General features: G+C 36.6%; 1 protein-coding gene across 8 annotated transcripts in view; it reads right to left on the reverse strand.

The window, feature by feature from the left end:
- AP3B1 (adaptor related protein complex 3 subunit beta 1) overlaps positions 1–25,641 on the reverse strand; it is a 164,951-nt gene that overhangs the window by 91,501 nt on the left and 47,809 nt on the right. For all 8 annotated transcript variants that reach the window (XR_007505014.1, XM_049794396.1, XM_049794397.1 and 5 more), the window contains exons 8-13: positions 12,471–12,632; positions 10,265–10,362; positions 6,909–6,963; positions 6,758–6,829; positions 4,209–4,271; positions 3,177–3,309 (exon numbers count right to left, since the gene is read on the reverse strand). Coding sequence is in view for 7 of the 8 variants with exons in the window: in XM_049794396.1 (XP_049650353.1) it covers positions 3,177–3,309; positions 4,209–4,271; positions 6,758–6,829; positions 6,909–6,963; positions 10,265–10,362; positions 12,471–12,632 (583 nt within the window). In the remaining variant the exon portion in view is untranslated. The remainder of the gene's footprint in view (positions 1–3,176; positions 3,310–4,208; positions 4,272–6,757; positions 6,830–6,908; positions 6,964–10,264; positions 10,363–12,470; positions 12,633–25,641) is intronic.

The following is a 25,641-nucleotide window of genomic DNA, read 5'->3' on the forward strand; positions in this document are numbered from 1 at the left end:
AATTATTAGAGCTAAGTATCCAGACAAACATTAAGTTTCTGCTTTTCAGAACTACCTGAAGTCTAAGCTTTTACTTGGTTAATTTTTCCACCCTTATAACAGAACTCTGAAACCACATTATTACATACAAACGGAATGGTACAAGGAGTTGGTTTTCTTTTATATCATTCTAACAGTAATTCCAATAGATAGGTAGTAGTTATCTGATGTATTAACAGTTACGGTGATTTTATGACTTGCCTGTTCAAATTTGTATAGATTGGTAGGAAAAACCTTGTTTTAGCTATACATCCTACAATTGTGTTTACATTCTCTATTATCCATAACCTGCAACTTTCAACAGAAAATCAAAGTCACCCATCTGAGAAAAACCTGCAGGATCTCTAGTATATGCAGTATAGACAGAGAAAAAAGACTCCCTATAATCCTATCTGTCTCTTACAGCTAAAATGACTTTTATGTCACAGCGGGGCCAGTGGTCAGTTGAAATTATCAAGGCAATTGCTTAAAGGAAATGCATCAGTCAAATGCCAAATGTCACACTGAAGAGCCAAAATAACTTTTCTTTCTGTACTTCCTTCAGCAGCTGAGGAAGGAAAATAATTCTCAGGTCTCAACATGACTTCCAGAAACAAGGCTCTGGGGAAGTCGAGAACTGCTCTTCAAATTTTCTTTGCCTATTTATGAGTGCTTTGTTTAAAGTCAAATTTCCCCTACTCAGGGAAGCTGGGGGCTATGGTAAGAAAACCCACTTGAATCAAAGAAGCACATACAGAAACTAGAAAGTTCAATGATGAGACACTCGAAGAGCTCTGTGAAGAGTTATCCCAGCTGGACCTGACTGACTCCTGAAGATTCTTTTGTAAAATGACACTCTGCCTCTCAGCACCCATGTTCCAGAACGATTAATAGCACAGCTCCTGTTCCAGATACAGCCAAGATATCTTGGCTGTTGGGTTGTATCTACAGTAAAAGCCTTTCCAGAACAAGAGCATAGAATTAGAAGGCAGTTTTGCCACAAGCTCATTCTTCAGGATTCTATTTTGATTTGGTAGAATTAATTTGCACACCTCTCTTCCACACTCAAGTGAATTCCCCATAATAAGAAAACAGTGTAGAGAAAGCAGAGCCAACTCTGCTTTCAGGGACCTTGGAACCTGCTGGACTTACCAACTTGGGCTTCATGCTATGCAAAGGCAGCATAACTGCTTCCAGGCTTTGAAAAACCATGGAAGAAGTAGCACAGCAAACAGATTGCTTGCACACTTTAAGGGTGAAAGTTGGAGGAAAGCAAGATTAACCAAGACTCTTAAATCTATTCTCCTACACATGCTAGATCTCTTTTTTTCTCCCTTACCATGCCCAAAACTCTTCTTATGTTCAGTAAGCTGTGACTATCGGTAATTTCCTGCCACCTGAGGAAAGGTACCATGTAAATTATGCCATTTTATTCATTCCTCGAAAGAAGGAATAAAGACACTGCAGCTATGGTAAAGCAATTTGCCAGCTGCCAGGTTTAAAAGATCCTCAATATATCCTTTGCTGTTTTTCAGAAGAGTAAACACAAGAAGATAATTTTATTTGCTAGACAACTACTTAGAAACAGTCAAGAGAAATAATCTTGTTGAGACAGACCTTTGTATACATGCATGTGCATATGTATATGTGTATGTATTAATGAAACTACTTTGAAGAAAATATTTAATTGAGAAGCTATGATAAAGCAAAAAAAAACTTTTCCTCTTATCTTGGTTCCTTCTTAGCAAAAAGAAAATCAAAGCAAGAAAACAGAACAAACTTTGTTAAGTAACAAACGTCAGTATTCTGAAGTGATGGTTTTATTATTTTATTTAAGACAGAAAAAAAAGGGAATTTGTACATGGTGAAAGGAGCCTACTGACCTAGAGGAAGATTGCTAGTAAAATTAAGCAGAATCAAGAACAAGCTTTGAAGCTTGTATTTTTAATATGGTCATTGCTGACTGTAATACAAATGGGGCATTGTGCAGATACGGCCTTGTAACACAATATGGGAAGATATTTTAAACACAGTTGATAACCAGAAAAGCATAAAGGGACATAAGACGTGCAGCACTAGGAAATTAAAAGTTACATATATTAAAACTACGAAGCTATACACTGAAGCATCTCAGGAACTTCTGATACAAGGTGAACTGAGAGAGAAGGAGGATTTGTAGTTCATAAAACAAATAAGAGAAAGCTCTGAGTGTATCAGTGGGTCACAGGATGACTGTGTGCTGCCAAAGTGATCTCCCTAATAACAGCCTTCTTAGGATTACCATGAAAAATATGTCCAGTAGATATGGAGAGGAATTAATGCTGCTTTTCAAAGCTTACAGTAGATCTCACCTGTGTTCTCTGAACAATTCTAATTACTCCAGGCGACCCCAAAACCATGCTTTTCCTCCTTCCTGACATTATTATTTTTAACTACATCTTTCCTAACTCTATTTCCAATATTTAACCACATCCATGTAGACTGTACATTATATAATAATCTTCCAATTCTCTTATTGACTTCTGTGCAATATTAATTGGTAACTGGTAAGAATATACAATATTATCAAGTACTGATTTACAGTGCTGCTATATCCTATTTGACTTTATCTGCTCCTTGTTGTGTTCCTTAGTGACCTGCAACTCCATTTCACTATATAAAAATAACAGAAGGCTACGTTACAAAATCAAGCCAAATTTCGGGATGTCTACCTAAAACTATTTAATATGTTTTTTCAGTTAGGCATTGATGCACTAAAAAAACCCCATTCCAAGCTTTCAGCACCCTCTACAGGCTAACTGTTTTGATGCAACTAAACATGTAACGTAAAACTACTGGCACCTATGATAATCACAACAGCACACTTTAATAATTACAGTATTTTGAGAAAAAAACAGGTAAACATGTAATTGCAGGCCACAAGTAATTAATTTCACTAACAAAAGAGAAAGTAAGTACCCAGTGATTATGAGAGCCTTTTGAAGTGCTTCAAACAAGAAGCAGCACCAGAATCACAGACTCACCAGTTACATCAGCTGAATTCTTATAGAAGTAAACTCCCACATACTTTTTAATGTGATCTGCTCAGTGTGGTTCTCATTAAGAAAAGTTTTCATGCAATCAGCTACTCAGAAAAACAAACAGAACATTTAGCTTACCATCCCTGTTTGACAGCAAACACACAAGGCCGTTAAGGCATGTGTCAGTCACTTCGGTGATATTAGTTGCACATCTGCCTATAGCCTGAATTGTAGCTGCAGCAAACTGTTTATCTTGGCTTTTCACATAAGTCTAAGGAAACAGGATTTTCATTAGTCAATACATAAGTCTTGTCAACCAAAGACTTACCATATTATACTCATAAGACAGACATATTGTATAAGTTCAATCTCGAAAGCTACACTGCACATTAGAAGTTACGCTTTTTCACCTCATTGTCACTTTTAGAAGACATTTTCTTGCTGACTTTGGTCACCTATGGCCATGCAAACCTCTGATTTCAAGAAAGCTTGGGGCAGGGGGCAATTATCCAAAACCGGTAATTAGTTTGTGTGCAAGGTTGGAGGAGTTGATGAGCTCTCTCAGAGAGGTTTCAGTTCATTTAACCAGGAGCATCTGTGAAACTATGAATAACCTACCTGCCTGAGAAACAGTACCTTTCAGAGAAATCCAGCCAGAGAACTGAAGCAATGAAAATAGATGTCATAAACGAGGAGGAAAGAAAGAAAGGACAGACACTGTTTCACAATATAGGCAGAACATTTTGCTCCTACATATACAGATATTGGACATACTACTATTCCATCAACATATTTACAGAAATGAGGTTTGCCAAAAAATGCTAATGGCCAAATATTGTTAAAATTAAGACTATCTAGTGACTTACAGTGTCAGTCAAGTTGGTAGAATCTCTTTTAAAGAATTTGGAATGATTGAGTTTGTCTCATCACTTTTTTTTTGGTAGCTGGAAGGAGAGTGAGAAACAAAATATTGAAACTCCCTTCCACATATAAAAGGCTCCATTATCCATTATGATATGAGACAGTTTCATTTCCATTCCAAGAACATTTTATCCTGGAAAAGACCTTAAGTTGAAAAATTTAAGACTAAGAATCTAGACGAAATATCCAATAATGGCAATTGGCCAACAGAGAGTGTTTCATATAAAAAGAATACACTTTTTCACAAACCTGAAATTCTCGAAGCAGAGTTGATATGTTGGCTTCATTTGCTAAATTCGTCAAGATTTCAAGCTACAAGAAAAAACCCAGATATTTTATCAAAAGCTAGAATAAAATATTAAAAACAGTACCACACATACACTATACTTTTATTGTATATAAATAAAACATAATACTACTAAAAATACCACTTAGAATTCAATAGGCTATACCAGATTTCAGTATAAACTGGTAGCAGCACTGCACTCAGGAGGAATATTCTCCTTGCAAGTAGACGCAAGGTTTTCAAAGCAGGACTCGAGGGTTTACTGATGCATTTTCTACGAGTTCTAGCTTTAGTGTTGTATTGCATATAAAATGGGCTTGAAATACTTCTGGCATCATGGTTTCCAATGTTACACAACAGGCCTTAGCATATAAGAACCATGTGACACTGTAAGAAGAAATAGTGGAAATGACAACTGCAGCTGGGGACAAATAAAGTGTCCATTATGTTCAGATGAACTGCAATAAAAGACTTAAACTCAGGAAAGAAACAGTTGGATCTATAAGACTTCTCAGATCTTAGTCAACATCAACAACATCAGACCCTGAAAGGCCTCCTCTTTGCTCCTGGTGAACATGAGGATGGTACACAACACTTGCACATATTGTTAAGATGCTATGCTTCCAGGCTGTTTTAACTTTGAAGAAGAAATAATTCCAATTCAATCTGAATAAGGTAAACTGAAGAAAAAGACAACTCTGTCTCTGTAAAGGGAAGTCATGCCTCAGAAATCTCTTGGTATTTTTTGAGTTGGATGCATACAGGCAAGGACATTTAATTGATACAGTCCATCTGTACTTCAGAAGCAATTTGATGAGACCTGTCACCAAAGGCTCTTAAAGATACATATCTAGCATAGTGCACAAAGCAAGTGGATAAATAAAAAAGGGGAATAGGCAGGAAAATAAAGAGACTATTTTATGGTACAGGAAGGCTACCAATGGAATCTCATGAGTATCTTTGTTGGTCTTTTGCTTTTCAACTCATATATGAACTATGGAAGTAATGAGAAGACAGACGACAGTTTTCAGAGAAATGAAGACAAAGGCTAAGAAAAGCTGCATAAAAACTTAAAATATTAGGTGACTGGTTGATAAAATCGCAAAAAAACCTCAACACATTAAATGTAAACTAATGTTCATAATTGGGGAAAAACTTTAACTTTAAAGAAAATTATAGGCTCTCAGCTGATTACTACTAATTATAACTGAGAATCTGTGGTTAAAATAGGTAACTCCATGAAAATATAAGCTCAATGCTAAGCAGTGATCAAATAAGCAAATTATGTTGGGAAAGAAACAGAGAACAAAACAGAAGTCTAAACAGTGTAGCAGATGAATTCCAGGGTGCTCCTACATCTTAAATATTGCCATAGGTCTTGTCTTCCTATCTTAAAGCAGACAGGATGGAACTACAGAGGTAGGGAGTGGAGAAAAGCACAAGATTTTCTTACACATGTGACAGTATAGGTTGTCCTAAATTCTTCAGCCACCAAGAAAGAACTGAGGCAATGAAAGGAAAAAAAAAATTTCTAATCTTCCACTTCTTCATCACTGTATTATTAATTAATATGGGAATTTAAATATATCAACCTTCAGGTATTTCAGGAGTGACTTCTCCTGGATAACTCTAAGTCTTACTAGTATTCCGAACAGTTTCCATAATTATTAAATATGGGGAAGATCTTTTTGCCTCCAGCTGTCTCAAATTTACTTAGATTTAATGTCAGACTAATAAAAATATGATGAGTTGGGCATAGCCATCTTGGACTGCACGATTCTGCACATGTAATGAGGGTCCAACAGGGATGTAAAATGAAAATAAGGAAAAAAATAATGTTTCTTTAATAAACCTGTACCTTTCACTCCTAAACACAAGTGCCTATGACAATCTAAAGCAAAACAAGAGAAAAGGCACATAATAGTAGACAATTTTTTAGCTATTGTTTTGTCAAGGATTTCACGTCCATTAACAACTAAGAATAGAGAAAGGAAGACAGCCTAAAACATGTATTGAGATGTGGCCTTGAGGAAAGCCTAAAGTATTTCTCATGTCAAATGCTGACTTCAAAGGGAATTTGGGACTCTAACACTGTCCCATTTTGTTCTGGGAAACAGATTTAAACTCTTTTTAAGCTAACAGTATCAAAGACTGTCTGATTTCATTTCTCTTCATTTGAGAAGATTCTTCCTCCCATGAAAACAAACTCTAAACGTTTGAATAGCTGGTTAGATAAAAATAGCAATGCTCTGTATCACTGAAAGGTACCAAAAGCTGTAGTGGAAAACAGTCCATCTGCCATCTACAACATGGTAACAAGAGAACTTTCAGATAGCCTGACAAGCCTGAAGGACACTTGTGCACTTAACTAAAAGCCACAACTCCACACTTCTTAGTGAAAAAAAGGAACAGCACACAATGATGTGTGTCATATCGATGCAAGAAAATTTTACCTTCCTGTTGCAAACAGATTTGTCCAGCAGTATATAGACAAATTAGCCTTTAAACTCACCTTCAATGTTTTGATCATTGTTGGATCAGTTGACCTAACATAGAAACTCTTCAGATAAGGTTCAAACATGCCCTGAAAAGCAGAACATATTTAAGTAGCTTGCCTATGTTTCATACGAAATGCGATTTAGGAAATTTTAAACAGGGTATACCTTTCTCTGAATTGACATAGTGGCAATATTTTGCAGAACAATATACTGCACCTCCCTAGAATTTGAAAAGAAAAACAAGAGTTATTCTGCATAATTACAGATACATAGAATAATGCAACGTGACAAAGAAAGTCCAATTCTGTTTGAATCCAAAGTTAGTTACACATTTGACTTGGCACAAACATAGAGGGAAAAAGCTTATTGCCAGCTGCTACAAGTTCATCATCTGCTTCACAGGAAGATGTATGATGAAAATAGGCTCTCATTTTTAAAAACTTCAGTACGCAAAAAAATCACTGACACCAGTGCAATGGTGCAATACTTCTTATAGGCCTTGGGTCTTTGTTTAAACTGAAAATTTATAGAATTATAGAATCATTTAGGTTGGAAAAGACCTTTAAGATCATTGAGTCCAACTGTCAACAATGCCCACTAAACCATGCCCTGAAGTGCCTTGTCTACGTGCTTTTTGAATACCTCCAGGGATGGTGACTCAACCACTTCCCTGGGCAGCCTGTTCCAATGCCTGACAACCCTTTCAGTAAAGAAATGTTTCCTAATATCCAGTCTAAGCTTCCCCTGCCAAAACTTGAGGCCATTCCCTCTCGTCCTATCACTAGTTACTTGATAGAAGAGACCAACACCCACCTCACTACAGCCTCCTTTCAGGCAGTTGTAGACAGTGATAAGGTCTCCCCTCAGCCTCCCTTTCTCCAGGCTAAACAGCCCCAGTTCCCTCAGCCGCTCCTCATAAGACTTGTGCTCCAGGCCCCTCACCAGCTTTGTTGCCCTTCCCAGGACACGCTCCAGCACCTCAGTGTCTTTCCTGTCGTGAGGGCCCCAAAACTGAACACAGGACTCGAGGTGCAGCCTCACCAGTGCCCAGTACAGGGGAACGATCACCTCCCTGCTCCTGCTGGCCACACTATTTCTGATACAGGACAGGATGCCTTCTTGGCCACCTGGACACACTGGTGGGTCATATTTGTTTAAAACATTGCCATTCTGGCATCTTTGGAAATAGCTCACAAAAACCTTACATTTTGTCCACCATCTTGAAACTTAAGTATTTCAGGATGACACAGCTGAGAACAAAAACACATCAGCTTTACCTGTAGTGTGGAAATGACTGCATTAGCTACAAGAACAGCTAACCCTTGCACAACTAGCAAGAATCGCTATGACTTTTTTGGTCTTAAAAAAATTTCCTAATAATTCTCAAAAGGGTCGAGATCTCCTGTGACTTAAGAGCATACACTGGAAGGTATATGCATCTATCAAAAAGCAGTACTTGAACATAACAGACTTTGTCAAGATACAGACAATAGAATTATGTAATATTCCAAACACAAAAACATTAAACATGTTTGGAGGATATTCTCATCATTAATGTATTTAAAAGCCTCAGCAGAAGTGAGCAAAAAGAAATCTGCGTACTAGTCTAAAGCTTTTAAACTACAGAGTTTCTGCCACCAATTGCTTAAAAACTAAGTAATAATTTACATGCAATTTTTCTGAACCATGAGTGCTCAAATTCCTTCATGATGCAAATCACATCCTAATAGAGAAATCGTCACATCCATTATCTCCTCTTATTCAAAACTGTCTAATAGCCCTGTAGTAATTACAACTGTTGCTTACAAAGAAAAGTAATAATAGAGAAGCACTTAATATCTTTTAAACCTATTTTTATGTAATTCTTACATAGGTACATGGAAATACTCAGCTGCACATGATGAACCAAGACTGGAAATTGCTATGAAATGCTCTTCCAGGCACTCTCACCCTAACTAGATTATAGTGTATTTGACATTAATTTAAAGGCCATAGGCACATAACTTCAAGGGCAAACAGCAAAAGCTTATTTCAGAGTGGCTCTAATAGCAAAAGTGTTTCACACAGACTGGTAACAGAGAACAGACAAGCCATTCAACATCAGAAAATCAGAAGACTAGCATCATTTTAGGCACTAGTTGAGGTACAGGAAAGATGTGACTTCTCTTTCGATGACATTTGAATATAAATAAGCAATAAAAAAATGCAAAAATAATTCTTTCAACATGTGAGTATAAATTTAGTTCTATACATTACCTGTACATATGCCAAACTGCTTTAGCCATTTTACTTATCTTTGTATAAAGAGAATGGGAAGCATAGTGTACTATAAAACCAAACATAAAAATAGAAGTGATTCATTTTTATCTGAAATAAAAGCATAAATACTCTACCAAGCCCAATTTTACTTCTTTACTAACTTTTAAATGTTAGAGACGTTAGCCATATCTGCTATATGCACTGCGGAAGCCTACAGAGACAGAGCTCTATGGTGACTGGGCTTACAAAAGTTAAAGCCCATCTAAGATGAGTAATCTTGTCAGACACAACAAAAATGATTTTTTTTAATTATATTTTTTTTTTTTTTAGTTTTTTTTAGTTTTTTGTCTGTTTGATGTGACGAACATTAAAAAAAAATCATTTTCACAGCAAAGTTCTAGCCAAAAATACCATGTTTGGTTAGAAAGTTCTTCTGAAAACATCTTAATATTGTGTCTCCTATCATCCTTTCAAGGCTTTTCATACAGATTTTTTTGTGAATCTGTACCACCAAAACAGATTGCCTGAAGTTCAGAATCTAAAAACTGAGTGGAAAAAAAACACTTTTATGCAGCAAATATTGGCATAGTATGCCAAAACTATCAAACACAAAGTAAAAAAAGAGTATTATTTTTTGAAACATGTGGCCAGTGAGGCCTTTCATAGAAAAGTAGACACGGTCACACTGAAGATAATAAAGTCGAAATTACATGTCCTGAATGAAATATAAACCTGTTCTTTAATAACAGTCCAAGGATTAAGGAAAACAGGGGATTCAGCAGCATCAAGTGGTATTTTAACAAATACATTTCTTAGTTTCTCTGTCAACAAGAAGTCTTCAATATGAAGTGCAGGAAAAGAAAATACGCATCTGAAGACTTCTTTAGTGCCTAGCAAGATTCCAATATAATTAAATTTCCAATAACTTCCAATAATTAAAAAAATCTGAGAAACTAAACAAACTAGTTAGTACTGCCTCTATTTGTATGCTAACTAGGCAGCCATGATTCTTCTCAGAATGAAAGTCATAATTAAGAACAAAACACTTCGGATACTGAATGATCGCTGGATGTGATACTGAAAATGATAGAATTACTTTTAATGACCCTCATTTGTTGAGTAAAAACTAGTATTACAGGACAATTTTAAAATGAAACTGTAATAGTGCAACAGTTATATTCTTGTAACTATGGCTAAACAAGTATGTACGAAAAACTCTCAAAAAAGTAGACAGAACAATGCAAAGGATGGACTTGACCTACCTATTACTATGGAGTAAACGCACCAATGACTTAGAAACAATGCCAGCTTCAGATTTTGGCGCCAAATGCCAGTAAAGCTGTGCAACTGCCATTACGACCTAAAAAAAGAACATTCAGAACAGCATGTTAATTTCAAATCATCACACATATCTATCACATTTTCTTCAGACCTGCAGAACTACCAACTTGCTCTTCTTCAGAAAGCAAAATGCATACCCACATTCTTCAAAATCAACAGAGCAGATTGGGGGGAAAAATGTCACAGGAAAGATATTTTTACTTCTAAAATCAAAGCCAGTTAAGTACCTCTCATTCCTCCCAATATTTACTGTATACTATAATGTATAGAAAGACAGAGGAAGAGGGACAAAGACAGAAAAAATGTAGGTAATTCAAACTGTAAACATACTGATATAATCTTTAATAAGTCAGTATTGCTAACATCAGCTGTACAAATCAATGAGGAAATACTGTTTAAAATTTCTGCAAATTTTGTGGTTTTATTTTTATTAAATACAGGTTCAATATTCCCTGTTACTTAGTTTCCACTTAAAATCATTCCATTATTCTATTATGCAATTTATAAAATGACAACTGCCTTTACTGGCAAATTCTAAAGTCTCAAATCCAACAGAAAGTAAAAACTACAAGGCTGTATACCAACACCCTGGCTAGCAAAAAACTTAACTTATACATTTTTTTTTTCCAAGTTTTCTCATAAGTAGAAGACAAATTGTGACCTTTATGCTAATGAGTAGGTCACGTCACAACCTTCCCTTCCATACTATCATGGTCAACTTTCTGTTCAAAATGAAACAAATCATAGAAAGGAGAATCCAAGTAAAGCCATCACTATAACACTTAACTTGATATCTTAAATCTTAGCACCAATGAAACTACAATTATTATTAAACAATAAAAAGTGATCAGAAACATCTGAAAAGAGGATACAACTGGAAGATTTTTAGCAACATACTACAAGGATTTTTCATTACTGACAAAAATCTAAGGTCAAAGAGAAAGCAATTAATTTAATTGCTGGTAAATTCTGTGAAAGGTACAAAAACTGGTGCAACAGCAATTCAAAGAAGCATGATTTCACTTCACAAACTGCACTTAAACATCTCAGTTAACTTTAATATCAGTAAGTTAAAGATCATAAATGTGAAAATCAATACCATATTTAACAGATATAAAGAAAATTATTTATGGAATGTGGAAGATAAGCAACTGAACCTATTCTCAGTGCAGTGTGATGGCAAACATATTTAACATACTTTTTCTTTGACGATATGAGGAAATATTGTATAGACATTGAACACTGATTTTAACAAAAGGCTGTGCTCTAACAGAATTATTATTGTAAAATTTATTAGACATTAGTCAGAATCTAGAAATACGTTCCAGGAGAAAACCAAAAACCTGATCTGTTTAGCTTATCAAGAACAGGTTGTGAGGTCACTTAATCATGGTGCAGTAATTGTTTTTGCAATGATACGAATATTCATTATCACTGGAAATCTTTTCCCGAAGACATCTACTCTTGATTAACAGGACAAACTGAGGTTAGAAATAAAGTTCTGTGATCTGAGCAATGTCACTATGATTCACCATCAGCATGGCTTTTTCTGGTTCTAAAAATTTACCTGCATCTTAAAATATCATGGAAACATTGCAGAGCATACTAAACTCATGATGTTGTATCTATCCTGGAACCCTGCCAAGGCACCAATACTAAGAATCTGACAAAGAATTTAGGCATACAATTGTCTACTTTTACAATGTGAGACAAAAGGAAAGTGCAACTTAATGAATGGCTAACAACTATGACTTTCTTTGTGAATCTGTACCACCAAAACCAACAGTTCATGCCATCCTAGTTGCTGAGAACTTAAGCATTAAAAGCTAGCTATGGTATAGTTGTCATGTGGTATAGTCACCACATGTTGGATTCAAATGTTCTCATATTTTCTCTAATAATTTGTTTGTCCTTAATATTTGGAGCATATATCACATTCAGTTCAGGTGTTTTACTTTGAAGCTAAGTTAATTTCAAAAAAGAACGAACCACCATACTTCTCTAAGTTACTAGAGAGTATTATCATGACTGTTGAGAGGTGTAATTTTACTTTTCAATCTTTTAAATTTTCTAGAAGCATAGATATTTAGTAGTTTAACTTTTTAATAAAAAAGGAATTTGTCATACAGCAGCATTTCGGCTTTGAAGCAAGGGCTTTGTATTCCGTAACAGCAGCCTGTGATCTGGGTCCATAGTATAGGTGTTTTTCACTTTCTGATCCTTTTCTTTTTGTTCTTCATCAGATTCATAGAAATTATTTTCACTATATTCTTCCAGGACCTCATCATCCTGCCAAAAGACAAAATGACAAAACCATACAAAGAACATTTAAATTGACTGGTTTTATTCATTAAGGAAGTAATATACAACACCACAATTTCATGCAAGATTTATACACTTTTTAAAAAATAGCTATTGGCTGTTCTACCCAGGTTTGCTCAACGCAGTAAATGTACCGACATGAAAAACAGCTTAATAATATATGCAAAGATTCCTTAAAAATAAGATGAAGTGCTAAATAAAATAATTAATACTCTAAACTAGATTAGGTATGAATATTGGTCTTTTTTGGACTTGAAGCTTATGATCCAAATCTGACATTTCTGAAAACAGTCATTTAAAATTCTCTCTTTTTTGAAAACAATGCAAATCATATGCATTCTTCCCTCTCCAGCAATATATGTTATCTGTGAAAATAGCAAATCTTGAAAGAAGGGACAGAGTTATTTTCTTAAGAAATTAGATAGGAAAAAGGTTATGTATCATGAGCCTGGCCTTCCCTGGTGGAGTACAAGTCCTTGAGCTGTTTAAATAGTTATGAATTATCAGCATAATGTTACTTTAAAAAAAAACACAACACACTGAAAGAATTCATTAAAGTTTGAGATATTAGTAAATTGGGTCTCTCTTTTAATCCAGAAGGCTAAATAAAAGAACATAAAAGAATATATCTGATCATGTAAACATGATAAATTAAAACAAATCATAAGACTTCTTATGTGTATCAAAAAGAGAAGAACGGATTTAAAGTGTTTCATTATGCTTATATTTAATTAGCATTAAAAAGTCCACAAACTTAAAGAAAAATAAGATGGAAACCATCAGGATTAAATCAAAACAGAATGTCAGATCCCAGGAGCTGGGGTCTGGAAAGCATGTCCTATGAGGAGCAGCTAAGGACTCTGGGTTTGTCTAGTTTGGAGAAAAGGAGGCTGAAGGGTGACCTCATTGCTCTCTACCGCTTCCTGAGCAGGGGAAGTGGAGATGGAGGTGCTGATCTCTTCTTGCTGGTATCCAGTGATAGGACACATGGGATGATTCAAAGCTGTCTCAGAGGAAGATCAGACTTGGTCTTAGGAAGCATTTCTTTACAGAGAGACAAAGAGTCAAACACTGGAACAGGCTTCCTGGAGAGGTGGTAGTGCCCCATGCCTGCCTGTGTTTAAGAGGCATTTGGACAATGCTCTTCATAATACGCTTTAACTTTTGGTCAGCCCTGAAGTGGCCAGGCAGTTGGACTAGATGATCATTGTATGTCCCTTCCAACTGAAAACTCTATTCTATTCATAGTATCGACAGTACTCAACATTACAAAACTTTTCTAAAAAAATAAGCTCCTGACTTCTGCAACTTGCTATATCCAAGTAAGTGTGTGTCCTTGCTCTCCTAAATTCTTCCATCTTGCTTTGTCACTAGAACAGCCAACTAAGACAAAGAGCCTTACTGTAGCTAGCTGGAGCTATTTACATCACAGCAGGCTGGCTGGTACCAAACACCAACTGTACCAATAGGCTCTGCTTGTTCCCCGGATCCTCCTTCCAGCCCTTCTTGTAGATGGGCATCACATTTACTAACCTGTAGTCAACTGGGACCTCCCCAGTTAGCCAGGACTGCTTATGAATGATGGCAAGTGGCTTGGTGAGCACTTCCGCCAATTGCCTCAGTATCCTTGGGTGGATCTTACCCAGCCCCATAGATTTGTGTGTGTCTAAGTGGTGTAGCAGGTTGCTAACCATTTCCCCTTGGATTACAGGGGCTTTAATCTGCTCCCTGTCCTTGTCTTCCAGCTCAGGGTCTGGACACCTCAAGAACAATTGGTCTTACTATTAAAGACTGAGGCAAAGGTGGCATTAAGTATCTCAGCCTTTTCTTCATCCTTTGTCACTATGTTTTACCCCAGATCCAATAAAGGGTGGAGATTCTCCTTAGCCCTCCTTTTGTTTTTAATGTATTTATAGAAACATTTTTTATTGTCTTTTACTGCAGTAGCCAAATTAAGTTCTAGTTGGGCTTTGGCCCTTCTGATTTTCTCCCTGCATAACCTCACAACATCCTTGTAGTCCTCCTGAGTTGCCTGCCCCTTCTTCCAAAGGTCATAAACTCTCTTCTTTTTTCCCCTGAGTTTCAGCCAAAGCTCTCTATTCAGGCAGGCTGGTCTTCCTCCCTGCTGGCTCGTCTTTCGGCACATGGTGAGGGCCTGCTCCTGTGCCTTTAAGATTTCCTTGTTGAAGAATGTCCAGCCTTCCTGGACTCCTTTGCCCTTCAGGACTGCCTCCCAAGTGACTCAAGTCAACCAAGCTCCTAAACAGAACAAAGTCTGCCCGCTGGAAGTCCAGGGTAGCAGCTCTGCTGAACTCCCTCCTTACTTCAAGAATCAAAACTCTATAATTTCATAATTGCTCTGCCCAACATGGCCTCCAGCTGTCACATCACCCGCAAGTCCTCCCCTGTTTGCAACCAACAGGTCCAGTGGGGCGCCTTCCCTAGTTGGCTCCCTCACCAACTGTGTCAGGTAGTTATCCTCCACACATGCCAGGAACCTCCCAGACTGTCTCCTCTCCACTGTAAGGTACTTCCAGCGAACATCTGGTAAGTTGAAGTCCCCCATGAGAACAAGGGCTAGTGATCATGAGACTTCTTCCAGCTGCTTATAGAACATTTCATCTGCCTCTTCAATATTTCATCTGTCTCTTCAGACTTTGTCGTAAGTCTGCACTTACCTGAGTAACCAGGTCTGTTTTGGCATGTACCAGGTTATTTCTGTAATTTCTGCTACCACAGACAAGGCTTATTTCTTGATAGCACAGAGTACCAGTATTCTCTTAAGTAGTTTGGGATCTAGGCAGAAAACCTGAAACTGAACCCTTCAAGATGACAGAGGCGCAATAAATTACTGTCAACAATTCAGATCACCAAGCCGGAACCTCATGTTAGAGACCTAGCTGAATTGTTGCTCTGTTCCCAGATAAACTTTGCAGTGCAAGTATTGAAGCTTGTAGAAAAGGAGGAGACTGGGGACAACTATTAATTTTCCTCTGAACTGGCACAGAGCTAGCTTCAAGGTGGCAAGTGCAACCGAAGTGTCTTGGTATCATAACAAAGGGGGGGAAAGCCTTGTGCAGAGATCTAAGCAAGATTCTTCACACTCAGCAACAATGCTAGTGGTGCCCAGGATACGAATAGCAACTAGAACAGCATGCCCCTTATACTAGGTCTAAATCTCAGACTCCAACCAGGAAAAAAGTATGAATGGGGTGTAATGGAGAAAGCAGCACTGCTAACAGTCTAATAACTGCCAGCACAGGACTGAAAATAAGACTCTTGCCTTTGGGAGATTAAAGTCCTCCTCTTAACTACTAATGTTGAATCAACAGCTGCCAGCTTCCACAGATATTCTCCTGCACACTTATTCTCCAATCCTCAGTATCTGTATTGAACCTACACTAAAGCTGTGGGAGATGCTTCTTCACACATCCTTGAAGAAATGCCAGATATCGGTGGCACTCAAATTTTACTTTCCCAGATTTCTAATTAGAGCTCAGACTAATGACAACTAGTACATATTAGCAGCTCCATCAGGAAAAAAAACCTACTCTGATCCATTTTGACAGGGGAGAGACAGCATGAGAGTTCAGGGAGTAGATTCAACCGTTCCCATGCTTTCTCTTCTCCTTTCAACCACTTCAGATGCAGTTTCACAGTTGATTTAAGACTAATCATGCCATTAAAAGGTTGTTATTTTGTTTGTTTTTTAAAAGCATGTTTTATTTTCACCTGGATCAATAAAATGATCTGGCTCACTTTGTGGTCATAGGATCACAAGAACTACTGAATTTTCAAAAGCAGTAGGTGGTAAATGGAGAAGGACAGAACAGAGGCATTCCCTTTCAGTGGCAGTCTTTAGTTAAACAGCATTAAGTGCACTTAAGAGTTTGTAGTAGCACATGATTTAATTGTGTAGTTAATAGCTTTTCTAAATTGTGAAATCACTGAAAAGTTCAGAACTCTGGGAGAAAGAAGTGATTAAAAACTGGGAGAGACCACTAGCATTCCAGACTTGAAATTGCAAACTGACTCTGCATTCCCCATCTACTGCAATTTATTCAAACCAATAGAGAAGTGAGTATTTTAGTGTGAAAGAGCATGCGTAATTCTTTTTTACATCATTCCAGACATACAGTTTAGGGACATCTTCATGAAGTATTAACAGCTTAAATGAAGAAACTGCCAGATAATAAGTTCCATTAGCCTGTTTTTAAAGTCACTAAGTGAATGAGCACATTTAACTGAGATCTTGCTTGAAATTACATTTAATATGGCATTAAAGCTGAGAATGTGCCTTCCCTTTAGGGTAAAGCACATTATGTGAATGCTACAATTACCTCCAGAGCTTCACACATCCACAAACTCAGAGTTAAAGTAAAACTTCACTGAAATCTGAAGCATGAACACATACTATTTGCCTACTCTACCAGCCTTAACTCCGTCTTCTATTCAAAAGCAATTTAGGTATTTGTATTGCTAGGTTAAGTATACCTGACTTTAAAGCCATAGACCTGTTTCTCTCCTCAGATTCATAAGGAAATACACTCACAGCTTTTTTTATTCCTGCAGCAGAATCTTTGACAGACAAGATTTTAGTTATCTTCCAGAGCCCTTTCTAGTATTTCTAAGAACTGTTCTCAACAGAGTTTTGGATAAGCTAAGTTTTGAAGGTAAAAACAGTTTTGGGACTATTCACTAGTCAGTGAATCTGACTGCAATACCAAAACTACCTCAGGCAACCAAGATCAGCAGTGTATTTGCTGTATCATGAACAGTATTCTTGGAAAAGGGAAATAGTAGAAAAATGTATAGAATGGCTTTCTACTTAAAGAACTAATGATGCATCCAAGATAGATCTGAAATTTTGATGTTGTGTGTGAAGATGCCTACCTAAATCCTTCCATATGCTTCACAGATGGGTTTCAGAACACTAGAATAGACCTATCTTTGGTCTATCAGAGCAAACTACAAATCATCCTCAAGTCTGCTCAAAAAGCCAAGGAGTTGAGCTGTGACAAGACAAGATTTCTGACAGATGAGCAGACCTCAACCAATCATGCTTGTTAATAACTGTATGCTGGCAGAAGTATCCATCCTCTCCACAACAGGAAGTCCTTACATAAGATACGGGTATGTCAGTGTAGATAAAGCCTGACATGAAAAATTTCCAGTGGTCTAAAAAAAGGCACAATTCCACATGGTAGAAATATTTGAGAAAGTAACGTGTAACCAATATAATCTGCAGCCTGGCTGGAGAAAGGCCTTAGAAGGCACAGAGCCAAGTTTCCCACAGACACCTTCAGGTACTAACTGCATGAGACCAAGTTATAACTTTTGTCTTATTAAATCAAAGTGAGTTAAGAGTCAAAGAATAAAGGGACCAGATCATCCACTCCATAAATAATGGCTTCCTTTCAAGTACTAACCAGCCACCAAAGTATACTCACTCTTTTTTAGGTAGGCTGCCATTATAACCCGTTGTGTGATAAAGAATTGTGCTACTATGAATGGACTAACAGGACCTAGTAATGATCTGATGAGCTGCTTTGATGGTCATGTGAAAGTAGGGGAGTATTTCAAGTGGCTAAGTATAAGTATCTAGGGCCATTTTATACTCCCTCAAGTATGGGGAATATATGCATGGGTCTGGCAGATCCTGAAGGTATGGAGCCTACAGGAGATCCATAATAACTGAATACTAGGCAGGGCATCTTGTGGCATTTAGAACACGAGACTCTCAGATATATGAATCATATCCTGGCTTCTCCAAAAGTTAAAAGCTTCAGACACTTCCTCCTCTGTAGAACAAAATTAATGAAGCAAATCATCAAACTCTCTTCCTATTTAAAAACAGCTACTGAATCTTTTATTGTTACACTGAAAGAAAACAAGTTTTCAGTACCTAACAAACTCCTGCTGATGCTCTTGTGTGCAGAGTCATTGGAAAAGAATGGTCTGCGGATTACAAGACAGATGAGAAACAAAACAGATCACAGTACCAGGATGCAAGTTACGGTAATGGTTACAAACTGTAGCCATCCTGAATGGACAGAAAGGAGGAGGTGACTCTGCTGTTACCAGACCAGAAGGCGATGTTCCATGTGGTCTCAGACCCAATGCATTTACAGCTTTCAGGAACAAAGTTACTTAAAAATGAATGTGAATTTTAGAAACTTAACTTCTCTCTTCTTTTACACACAGAGTATAAAAAGATTACGGTAATGAAGTAGTGGTCTGGGATATGACCTGTATTCTACCAGGGAAGAATTTGTAAGGAGGCTTCCTGAATGTGCAGTCATAGGACCAGAAGGCGTATGTCCATTACTTCCTTCTAAATTAAGTCAAAATAGACTGAACACTTTCATTCCAAAAGTCAGCAAATACAGAATGCAATGATTAGGTAGTGTGATACATTAATAATAATATATAGCCTACATTTTTTATATAAAATATTAATACAAAATCATCAAACTACCAAACATCACTTTCTATCGCTCCACCAGGGACCAGACATGTTGCTCCTACACAATCAAAAAGTACATACACATTTTCAGTTAAGTGACCCACAATGGAATTAAGAACCAAAAAATATCACAAGATCATCATGATATTACTCTGATCTGTTTGAGTATTATAATTTTACTTAAATTATAACCACAGTCTGTTCATTAACATTGGGATAAAGAGGTCAGAAGAAAACCTGAGGATTTGGTTGGATTTATAGAACTATGCAGATCTGAAAACACTGAAACAGACTTGGATGCCTACAGTGCCCTCTTCTGAGGGTCATTTTTCAGCTTACAACCCTATTCAAATGAGTCTGCTGGAATTATACTGAAAATGTAATATATTAATACACTTATATAAAAAGATATATAATTACAATAAATTACAATGGAAATTGGTACTTTAGTTTTAATTTTTAGATAAAAGCTACCATGTTCTGGTCAAATGAGATTTCATGGTTCCCTGCACCCAATTATATTCCTGGGTTTTAAAAGTTTGTTTATCTAAAGAGATAAACATGCTTTCAGCTAATAGAAATTGAAGTGAATATTAATGCAAATGGTAGTTGTGACAAACTGAAGAAATATTTGGGTCACACTGTGAATTATATTCTCCGATTCTAACCCTGACTCTACTACTTTTATATTGGGCTAACAGTCACATGATTTTGAAAACCAATCTATTTTTCAAATGGAAACATCTGTCAAAAAATGATACAACCTGAAAGAGGGTTTACATTGTGAGCGCTATTGAAATTTCTTACCACACTTTCTGTAATTCAATGGCCAATACAGTCTCAACCATCTATTAATACAAAAAGCCAAGAGACACAAGAAACAGGTAGGTTGAGAATCCATGATCTAAAAATGCAGGAAAAGAATGGGGTAAGTTTCCAAAGAAGAAAATTCCTGCCTTCTTTTCTGCCTTCACTGTGTTCAGATAGATGCTCTTTCCTGTTTTCAGGGTATTGACCAAAACCAGGCTGTTTTCAAACAAGAGGTATCACACTCAGGAATATTTTTTTTTCCCCAGATTTCATCTCACAGGGACACAGAAGTTCTGAAGTGTTTTTGAGCTCAATTAATCCCTTCGCTAAAAAGGCTTTGAATTTCCTTTTATCACCAGGTTGTTTCAAGGAGGTTCAACAGTTGAGGGAAGGGAGGAGTACAACTTCTTGAGTTATATTTCATAAGGGCTCACAACTGTGGCAATGGTCTCATGATCTAAAGATCAGTTGCACAGTTTCATGACTTAAGTCACTTGGAGTTTAGTATCATCCAAACCCAGGTGATCTCATAACAGTTATGCATTACCAGTAAGAAAGGACTTGCATCAGCGTGTGACAATAGTTCAAGGCTGCAAGAAATGGGATTCAAATTAGATGAGATTATCAAGAGTATATTCTTTGGCTTTAAAACACTAGCTTTAGTCTCAGTTCAGTTCCAACAAACAAGAAAGCCATTGCACAAAATCTTCCAGTATCTTCTTGGTACTCTTAGCGGTTTACGGACTATAACGTTAACATCCCTGTAAACAACTATCCTAGGACAAATTTGAGACATACATATTCTGTAAAAGGATTTGTGTTCCAAGTCAGCTTACCCTGTGGTACCAATAGCCTTTGGAGCATGTTTCATGCTCACCAAAGCGTTTTCCCATTTCTGTAGAAAAGGTAAATTTTAATGTGGCTTAGGAACCCACAATAAAATTCTACTAGTTTGGGGAGATTTTATACACAAATCAAAAAAGCCTTCTATAAAAAAAGCCTTCTATATAAAAAGCTTCCAATTTGTAAATATAGCAAGCTTGATACCTGAACTACACAAAAGTACTAAGACATCTACTCAAGCTTGACAAAAAGACTGGCAAGCCAAATTATGATTAAGGTATTTTCAGTCACAACATTCTTCTTGGCTTAACTTCCAGCATCTATAGAAGTTACATGATAAACGATAAATAAATCAAGCTTCATTTGTAGTTTACTACATCTTTTCCTCTCATATACCTATTGTAAGACTATATCCCTGCATACTCTCATTTCTACAATAGCCTCTATAAAACCAGTGTGGGTGTACATGTTGATTTCATTCTTTAAAAAAACCCCCACAATTTTCCCAGATAGTATGGGTATATAAATGTATCTGTTACATGAAAGACTCTTCCAAAATTCTTTAATCCAGCCTTACAGTGGCTTTTAAAAACTCATTTAACCAAAAACATAGTTTTGAATACAAACTCAAAAATGTACTGAATTAAAAGACTTGGAGAAAAACTCAAAAAACACACCAAAAAAAGGAAAAAATCCTAAAACATTCTTCAGAAAGCATGTACTCATAGAAGTTTTATACTACAGCTCTGAGACAAGAGCATCACACAGGTGGAGGTATGGATTTGAGGACCACTGAACATCAAATTTTTCCCAATATATCACAATTACAGGAACATCTGTGCTAAGTAACTTCATACCAAACTAATGTAAAAACTCAAGAAGTGTTCAAAAGCTCATTCTCATTTCTGTAAGAAGCAGCAACTAACTCTAGGACTGCTGTCTAAAAGATAGGGGCTAAGAGTTAAATATGCTGCAGTAATTAACATCTTTCTGCAACAACCCCAAATTCCCAATTATTGTTGTAACAAAGTCTCACGATACTTGCAGCCAGAATTAAAACAATCAATTATGATTTTTAGATCACTGTCATTTATTCAAAACAGTTCTATTCTCCCCAAAATGGAAGTAAGGCATAAAATAGCTTTCTCTTACCACAAAAACATCCTCGTTTCAGTAGTGTGTGGAAAAGGTATGATAAGGAAAGTGCAAAGACAGACAGATTTGCAAAGCAAAGAACAAAAAAAGTTTAGAGCATAAGAAGAGAGGAAGAACAACAGAAAATACAAGGAAGAACAAGAAGGGATAAAATAAACCCTCCAAAAATAAAATGGAGAAGGAGGAAAGGTGAGGGATAAATTAAAGAGAAAAGATACCATCTCCTTCTGGCTACAAGTTCCCCATTTTTTTCCCCCTAACATCCAAAAATGAAACTGGAATTTGGAACCTGTACTCAGAAATTTGGTTAAATGCTTAGCAGGTTTTAGGCTTTTTATGATGGTTAAGGTTTAATCTCAGTTTAAATTTAATCTCACTTTCAGTATCCGAAGAGGCAGTATAAACTATCTCATCAAGATAACAAGCATTTATGAACCAACTGCTGAGCAAAAGTATTCTTCCATAGCTTTGCACAATAAGTGAACCATGAAGAAAAACAGGTAATTGTTAGTTACTTTGGGGCTGCAACCAAGAGAAGGGTACTACATGCTCTAGAAGTAGTAGCCACCATCTGTCATGAATTATAAACAACATATGGAAAAACAGGGATCTCATAGATCTTCAGCCTGTACAGAACTGTAACAGTTCACAGCACCCCTCCTTTATAGTGTTCCTAATGTACCCTCTAGTTACACCAAATCACGTATACTTACTCCTTATAACAACACGACTCTCTTCTCTCTGGAAAACATGTAGATGATTTTAAAAGTAAAGTCAAAGAACAAAGGGACCTTCCGATTTCCCACATATGCAAACACACTTATATCTTAATTTTAAATTTTTTGTTTATGTAGCTTTAGGATTGTTCACAGTTACTGAAATGTTTATACAACATTTAAACTATATTTGGACTACAGCCCTAGCTCTAGATGTTAGTTAGGAGCCTCAGATTTTCAAGACACAAAATGACCTGAAATCTTGGAAGAATGCTAACTGTACGCGTACTTAGACGGGCAGTCTGAAAGATGAAAGTCTGCTACCCTCACCAGAAAGTCTGCCCTACTAATTTAAACATCATCAACAGACATCAAATCCTGTATATTACCAGATTTTTTTTCCTTCATCCTAATGCATAAGTAGGCAAAGGAGCTGAAAGCATCTTAAAACATCTTTTGATTCACTTCAATGATGTTCTCACACCAACACCAACTGGTGGTATATTTATTATAATGGAAAAAGCCATGATGGAGAAGCACATGTTGCTACCATTCAGGCCCAAGTTACCCACAGCCTTCTTGTCTGGCATTTTTCCAACCATAAACTGCAACAAACTTATGGACACACTGTCAAAGAGATGAACGATCCAAGATAATTTGAAATTTTTTATATTTACTCTTCCCTATGGTCCTTTAGAGACATGCCATAACCAATCAAGAATTCTACCTGATACTACAAACAGAAGAAGTGTACAGGCTCAGACCTCACATAGGTCTTCCTCAAACAGAAGAAAATTAAACAAACGTTTACTTTTGCAAAGAAGGAGCTAAGGAAGCTTATTTTGCAACTCTTCTAATTATCCTTTGTGAAAAGGCCATACAAGTTACTAGACAGATAATAACATCCCACAAATAGATGCCCATAACAGAATTTATGAATATTCTGGCATCGAGGAAGGCCCTAAAGTATTCTAAGAGAGCAGTCATTTCATACTGTTCATACAATTTTCTATGTTTAAGTATCATTGAATGGCCAAAATTAAAGCTAGAAACTTTGGTAGCTTATGGGCTGATTGGTGGCTGGTACATCTGATATTTAAATTAAAAATGATTAGCAGTTAGACAGTTGATATTTAGATTTCTATAAAAATATTGCATTGCTTTCCTCCAATTAATTTTCATCTCTAAGTCAATGATCTACACAGAGGTAAAAACAATTTTAACAACTTATTTACAACAGATGGCTAAAATGCCTCTTTTCCTATGTATAAGTAATAAAAACCCCTCATCCTGAGTCAAGAAGGTAAGACTACAGCATTGGATGGAATACACAGAAACTTTACTTGTCAAATTTATGGGAAAAGCAGGGGTTCCTTTCTTAATCTGAGTTGAAACAGATGTCCTAGAGAACTTGCCTACACAGTTCTAGCCACTGCTGCTACTCCACTGCAAGTCTGTCACGGGACTAACGGAAACCACAGGAATACGCTTTGCTGCAAAAATAAATGGCATTTTTTTTCTACAGACTATGCTTCTCTTTTGCCAGCAGTAAGTGCTTGGCAGTTAGAAAGCAAACCAAATCAGGAAATTCATGTGGCTGAAATTTAACCCCCCCTGTCCTTTAAGTTATTCTTCTTCTAGATCAATTCCCTTATCCAGATTGCCTTAGAAACACTACCGCTAACACAAGGGAAGGGAGGGAGAAGATGGAGGGAAGGTAGAAAGACAGTAATGCTCTTTTTCAGTGACAGAAGAGACTATTATACATCCATAATGACCAGAAAGTTTTGTTTCCCATTTCAAGTAATCAAATTTCCACAATCAACTTGAGGCCATTTTTTGTTATAAATCTATGCTTTAAGTTAAACTCATCTTATTAAGTAGTACCCCTGGTAGGGAAAATAAAACTGGTATTACAGTAAAATAGCTAGCCAGTCCATTTTATGCCCTAAATGTTTCAAATATCTTCAAATAAGTGAATGTGATATTAAACATTAACCCCTCCTTGTGTATAACTAAAAGAACGTGGTCAGAGAGTATTGCACTCTGACAGGGATACGGTAACTGAATTCAGAATCCTCCAATTCAGACTGAGGATTCTGACAGATACACTAAGAATGGAAGAAATAAGTAGTATAACACATAACTTTACTGTACAGTAGTTTTCCTAAATTTAATCTTTTGATCTTATCAGCCAAATCAGGCTGAAGCAAATCTACTGATCTATATGGTTTCACACTTGCATCTGAGGAGGACAGCTTAATGGAAGCTGGAAATGAGATGACTGGTTTTGATCTCTGGGGAAGAAAATTCTCTGGCCTCATAATCTTCTAGGGCAGGGGAAAAAAATAAAAAAAAATCTTTAAAAAAATCACAAAACTATCATTTGGTAGAACCACACAGCACAAATATCTACAATGAAACTTCAATAAGGTCTACAATGTACTAATATAACTTGATTAATTTTATCCCAAAAGATTGAATGCTATTCTCAATATTTCTTAAATCTGTTCGACTATTCTATGTCCCCTTACTCATCTTATTGCAGGAGAGCGTAATAAAACTTGTAAATCCTCTGCTGAGAGGCTGAGACCAGAAGGGAAAGGTGTATTCAGGTTGATTCATTATTAAATTATTTACATATAGAATAATTTTAAAGTACTTTAGCTTGTTTCATTTTTATCACTTTATCTAGGTAATTCACGTAGTTAACAGAAGGCTATCAACCTTGATGCACCTTTCCCTTCTTCTGTTCTCAGCCTCTCAGTATAGGATTTGCAAGTTTTATTATGCTTTCCTGCAATAAACCAGCAGAACTGATTCAGAATACTCATTACAGAGTTAACAAGTTCTACAAAAGTTAAGGATAGACAGTATTCCCTGTATGCTGTGCTTGAAGCTTTATCATTCACAATTACAGTTCACTCAATACACAGCCCAACAAGGGGAACAACAAAAAATATTCAGAGTAGTACTAGACGCTGCT

Source organism: Accipiter gentilis, chromosome Z, assembly GCF_929443795.1.
Source record: "Accipiter gentilis chromosome Z, bAccGen1.1, whole genome shotgun sequence".
NCBI classification, from domain to species: Eukaryota; Metazoa; Chordata; class Aves; order Accipitriformes; family Accipitridae; genus Astur; species Astur gentilis.